This window comes from Scardinius erythrophthalmus (genome assembly GCF_964197995.2).
Source record: "Scardinius erythrophthalmus genome assembly, chromosome: 15".
Taxonomy (NCBI): domain Eukaryota; kingdom Metazoa; phylum Chordata; class Actinopteri; order Cypriniformes; family Leuciscidae; genus Scardinius; species Scardinius erythrophthalmus.
In genome coordinates this window covers 14,717,429-14,723,510 of record NC_138235.1, presented here as the reverse complement: position 1 = coordinate 14,723,510, position 6,082 = coordinate 14,717,429, and the positions used below count along the sequence as shown (strand labels likewise).

At 38.8% G+C, this 6,082-nt stretch overlaps 1 protein-coding gene across 1 annotated transcript; it reads right to left on the bottom strand.

The window, feature by feature from the left end:
* Positions 1-1,250: 1,250 nt before the first annotated feature.
* On the bottom strand, positions 1,251-5,779 carry LOC308703676 (adenosine receptor A1). Its single transcript, XM_081387420.1, has 2 exons — positions 5,450-5,779; positions 1,251-2,270 (listed from the first exon to the last, which is right to left on the bottom strand). The coding sequence occupies exons 1-2, from the start codon at positions 5,770-5,772 to the stop codon at positions 1,580-1,582; spliced, it is 1,014 nt and encodes a 337-aa protein (XP_081243546.1). The 5' UTR covers positions 5,773-5,779; the 3' UTR covers positions 1,251-1,579.
* Between the last annotated feature and the right edge of the window lie 303 nt (positions 5,780-6,082).

Here is a 6,082-nt window from a genome sequence, read left to right as displayed (position 1 = left end):
ATCACAAAGCTTACCATATTTAATACACAAAGGCCTCTATAATTATCAACCTGGTCAAAACAGTTCACAATCTACATCATCTGATTTATAAGCTATACTTGTATACATATGTCTTCAGGTTGTGAAATCTTTACCGATTTTTATAAAGTAAACGTAAGAATAGTCTCAGCCTCAGACGTCACGCCCACGGAACGTTGGCTAAACGTCTGATGCATATGGCACACTTTTCTGGAAACACTTCAGGAGTTTCGAAGTCGCGACCTGATTGGTTGAATTCTACAGGATGTCCGCGAGATGTGTGTGTCGTGTTCTCTAACGGTCCGTCTGGAAACAAATGCCATGACGCCAAAACCCCTCGTGGAAGAAGAAAGCCGTTGTGTTTACAACTGAGACAAATGAGCGCTTACCAGGATCAACTAAACGCTGGATTTTCAAAGTATGTGAAGTTTGCGGCTCCATTGTTGCAGTAAACTTGCACAACGTTCTTGAATGAATAATTTATTAAATGCACGCCGGTCTGTTATTGTAGGGACATCGACATTATATTGGCACGCCCCTAAACATGACGCGGAACAAAACGAACTGTGATTGGTTGCGTTATATGTCAGTTAAACGTCCTCTTGGCCAAGAAAAGCTGCGATAGATTCCAGACCTTCTGACGTCAGTCTGAAGGTCTGGCTACGCGAGACTAACGTAAGAATAACTTATTGTTATATTCTTACTAATATTTCAAAGACGAACACTTACTGGACTGAAGCAATTTAGGTTTACTTTGCTATCCATACTACATTTTTTGTGTGTGTGTTTGTTAAAATGCGAGTATCAAATATGATCTTTCATGCTTTGAGGAACATATTTGTTCATCTCTCAATCATAATTGGATTGCATTGCATTATATGCTAAGCATTTATATATAATCTGAAGACGGATTATATTGTAATATCAGTCTCTAATATACTGTACCGTCCAGGGCTTCAGACTGCATTTTGCGACTATTTTTCCTGCCGGTTTGACTAAATTTTGTTATATTGGTCACACTGGTGCCACAACCACATTGCCCGGCTGATAAGAGCTGCTATTGCGGTTGCATTTGAGAAACATCAAACGGCAAACGAAACAAAAGAACTCGTTTGAGCTGCACAGCGCAGAATGTTCAATAATAGACAAACTTATGCCATGAATGAATAAGTTATAGAAGGCTTTTCAGTCCACAAATCACCAACATTCACCATGGATTTAATGTACAGTAGTAACGCTAACTGTAACCATGGTATCGCGGCAGAAATGGTCGAATGTTTTACATTATTCATATCATGGTTCGTACAATCTTTTGAGAGTGAAAATCAAGCACTTTCAATGACTTTCAAGTGCTTCACACAACTTTCTCCCCGCACTTCAAATCTATAAATGTGAATAATTGCATTGCGGGCTGATTTAAGGTGTGCCCCTAAAGTTTCTACTTGTGCTCTTAATATTTTTAGAGTAAGCGGCTACAGTGCTCCTAGAAAGAAAAGTTAGTCTGGAGGCTTGCCGTCTCTCAAAGATCCATTCAGAACCGTATTACGCAGTGACATTTGGTTTATCTGCCTGATTCATGAACCAGTGGTTTCGATGTGGTTTGATGCCCAGCATTCTGTTCTCCAGTCTGGGATCTCCACGAGGGACTTGAGAAATCTCTTTGTCCTCTCCAGCAGAGAACATACCGTCTCCAGATCTCCAGGTAGGCCTCCCTGATCTTTATGATACGAAGGGCGTAAACCACAGGGTTCACCGCTGAGTTGGCGTGAGAGAGGAGTATTCCCGTGTAGAAAGCGATCTGGGGGACGCCTTGTGGGCCCGTTGAAAGCAGTACACAATTCATGAGATGCAGAGGCATCCAACATGCTGCAAACAGCAGGAGAACCAGAGCCAGAGAACGTGCCAGCCTCTTCTCCTTGATTAGAAAAGCCCTTAGTTTAGATTCAACGGGCGCCGAAGTCTCGTCTTCCCTCCGGAGGCGTTTACGGAGACTGTAGAAGACCAGAGAGTAAAGAAGAGTCATGACTGCCAAGGGGAGTAGGATGCAGCCCAGGTAGTTGAAGTAGACCATATAGGGAAGCGGGATGACAGCTAAAAAGGTGCAGTTGATATGGGAAGAGTTAAGGAGAGGGGAGGACAGGGAATGGCCGTTGTGCCAACCAAAGAGAGGGGTGAAACCCAGCAGACAGGATATCAACCAACAAAGGACTACTGCAGCCCATGAGCGCTGCTCAGTGGCGATCTCTTTGTACCTGCAATCACAGAGCATTTGTTCATAAATGTCAGCCGCTAATTAACTTCTCGGGACACACACTTAACCTAAATCAAAGTTCCTTAGTCATTGTCAAGTCATACAAATGCCTCTCAGGCATGCAAGTTATCTCTTTGAATGGGGAAACATCGAATTCTCCAAAACTGTTCGCCAAGCTTACAATTAAATTTCATATTTGAAATCACCAATGAGATCTGACAACAACTATCTCATAAATTGTGTTTCTGAACACTCGAATCATGACAGAAAATGACTTTTTTTTTCAGGCTGGATCAAGCTCATGGGCAGTGGAAGTGCAAGTCTGACTGACTCTGGAGCTTGTAATGGCTGCAGTGACGCGATGACTTTACCAATCGGTGATTGGCTCTTATTTAGAAGGCGGGACTTATTCCACCATATTGAGTGTTGCGCTTTCCCCCATTCAAAACAATACGAGTGACGTGTCTTGTGTAATTCTAGTCTTGGCCTAAATCTACCACCCTTGTGGAAAAGAAGTTCACTTTGATATATGTGTGAACTGCATGAACTACAGTTTAAAATTCTATTAAATGCAATTAGTTTTTTTTGACCCACTTAAGCAGGACTTAATTATACATCTTTATATGTCATTTCATAATCACTTCTATTGTTTTTGATATATGGTTAAAGTTATTGCCGAATGTACAAGCATTTATGTAATTTCTATTGAAACTTTTATGTGTAGAATATATTTAAATATATTTGTTATTGCACATTTTTAATGATGAAGTTGTAATTTAGTACATGTAAAATATATGAACTATAAATGTAATATCGAATAACACACTAGAGTTAAAATTAATCAGCAATACTTTAAATGTGCTTTAGTCAGCTCATCAAAATAAGTGTACTTCTTTAAGCACGACAATAGACTATTAACATAATAACATAATGACTTAAAATGTACTCTAAAGTAAAACTTTAATTTGACATTATTACAAAGTGCACTTTTTATAGTGTACTTAAGTGTGTTCAGAAACATGGTCATGAGAGTGTACAGGCATTTTATTTCACTAATATTAAATTATATGCAATATATATTAAAATAAAATCACATTTTTATGATTTTTAAGTATTCACATCCAATACAATAAAGCACTTCTTATTCACAAGGGTAAGCATTCTGATCTAGTACTTCTAGTACTCCAAAATACTAAACTATAAACAATATTGATTTTTTATCATGACATTTGACTCGTCACTGTGTTAACACCAGGCCTGATATCTGATTTTATGTTTGGGTTGGTTATGTGTTTCTCATTGAGCTCTGAATGTGGGAAAAGCATGTGTCAGTTGGGAATACAGTCAACGAGTGCCATATTGTTTAGATAAATGCAGTATAATAAGTGTGAGAACACTGTTTATTTAGCCTTAAAGACAAATAAAAACAGGACATGAACTCTGCAAGGCATTTGTATGTTATACAAAACTGAGAAATTAAAAGCTTTGTATTTGTACAGTGTTTTTCTATTAGTGAGTGTAACAAGTGCCACTTCAATTGTATAGTTTGCTAATTAAATTGACAAAAAAAAGAAAATTTTCTTATTTTATTTAGGCTATACCCTTATGTCATTATCTCATATGTTGATATTTTGAACGTTGATGTTGATATTTTCCATTATAAGAAAATGAGGCAATGAAGCCCCACAGGCTATATCATAGTCCAGGTAACTTGTTATTCTATTCTAGGTTATATTGACTTATTATTAAATGTTTTACAGTGAATTTAATATTTCTCAATCCACTGTCCTTCCACATTAAAAAACAACAACAACAACCTCAGAAAACTAACAGTTAAATGACTCGCAGGCATTGTATTAAAATGCGAAATTTTAAAATGTTTCAAATCAAAACAGATATATAATAATGAGTAACACTTTGCATGACACGTGTTTAGGGTTTGAAATAAACACGAGCCAACCCGCCAAATGCGGATGAAAATCAACCGTGACGGTTATGAACACACTAGCCAATTTGGCGGGTTCTGATAATGTTCTGTCAGTTTCTATCTCCATCAGAGTTTCATTTCGTAGGCGACCCCCGTCCCACAAATGGACTCGGAGAAATGTCGCAAATCCAACACTTTTGCGCCCTCTAGCGTCTATATTGCGACGATAATGCAGTGCTTTATGAGAAACATCTACAGTCAATTGACGTGAAGGGCATGGCAATTTTATCATCATGAAAGGATATTGCTGTGGTATAATTTTGTCATCATGATGATATTTTGGAACATAGTCTTCATTATCATTGTTGGACGTTTTGGGAGTAAAAGTCTAATAGTTGTGATTTTGTTAATCTTCTTCTGGCATATTTCTGATACGTTTGTTTGGCTAGTAGAATGGGCGGTTCTTAAAGTCCCCATGAAATCAAAATTTACTTTTTTTTTTTTTTTTTGAATTATTGATATTAATAATTATTGGTATTGATATTATAATTATTGGTATTGATATTTAGTATAAATTATTTGCACATCATTCTTTTGTTTTTGTTTTTAATTCCTGTGCCCTCATAATTTTTATTCAAAATAAACCAGTGCTATGCAGTGCTATTTCTTTGGCATGTTTACTGGCAGTAGCAATAGCGATAGCAAACCACAACCATCCAATCAATTCCCAATGGACAAAATCAAGTCCCGCCCTACATTTTTTCTTATTTGAAAAGCCTTTTCCTTTGGATACGTGTCAAAATAGGGAAGATTAGACTATTGTGTCTTCTCTTTCATGTCGACAGCCAAATTGACTGATGGGTAAAAAAGTTCATTTCAAACCCTGGACACATTATATGATAGAATACAAACAGTGTACGATCATCTCAAACTGACTACTGTAGGTGCATTCACACCATGTTTTAATTACCCGTATTTACGTTATTTCAAATTGTAAAAAGCGCCCATGTCCTCGTAGAGTTCGTAATTACAGTTTGTAAGATGGGAATTTTCTGAGAGCTCCTACTTGTACCACCTGATCACTGCAGATTAATTGAGGTGTTGATAGTTTTGCCATAGAAACGCTTAAGTCAAAGTCCGATGACGTGAACAACTTTGAATAGAACGTCACGTGTTGTCATCTCGACATGACGTGAATGCATCACGTGTTTGCTGGTTCTGACTGCTAACATAAGATTGCCAAAAGTTCTTACCTGAGAGGTATTGATACCCGCAGGTATCGGTCCACAGCAATAGCCAAAAGAGACAACACAGATGCTTGGGTCAGCACCAACACCACACAACTGACCGCCAGACAGGCCTGGAATGGGATCTCCACCCACCCGTCCACCAGCACAGCCAGCGGCACTGCCACCGACCCTACCAGGAAATCTGCCACGGCCAGAGAGACCACAAAACAGAAGGTAGGCTGACGGAAAGTCCGCGTCAAACACACGGCCCAAACCACCAGCACGTTCCCCAGGCAGCAAGCCACGGCGATGGCGAGCTCCAGAGAGGTGTAGATCAACCAGGCCATGAGGAGAGCAACCAATACAAGGACAACGAGCAAACAGAACAGAGTCTCAGTCGAGATGGAAAAATCTGAAGATGGATCTGAAGAAGCCTGTGAACATCTGGTCTGCTCTCCTCCACACACACCCCTGATCTTCAGTGTGCATCTCTAAGGGTCTCATTTTCACTTATATGTCTTCTGAATAGACAGTAGTATTCACTGTCACATCTGTATTTCATCAACTAATTCCATTTGAAGGCGGATAAAAATAATGATGTTAAATGTTGAAAAATCCCGAGTCACAATCAAAATGTTGGAAAACGTCCTGCATATT

Coding starts and splice junctions, on each gene's coding strand:
- LOC308703676 (XM_081387420.1), bottom strand. CDS start 5,772: ATGGCCTGGTTGATCTACACCTCTCTGGAGCTCGCCATCGCCGTGGCT. Junction 2,271..5,449: donor CGGGTATCAATACCTCTCAG/GTAAGAACTTTT, acceptor CTGTGATTGCAG/GTACAAAGAGATCGCCACTG.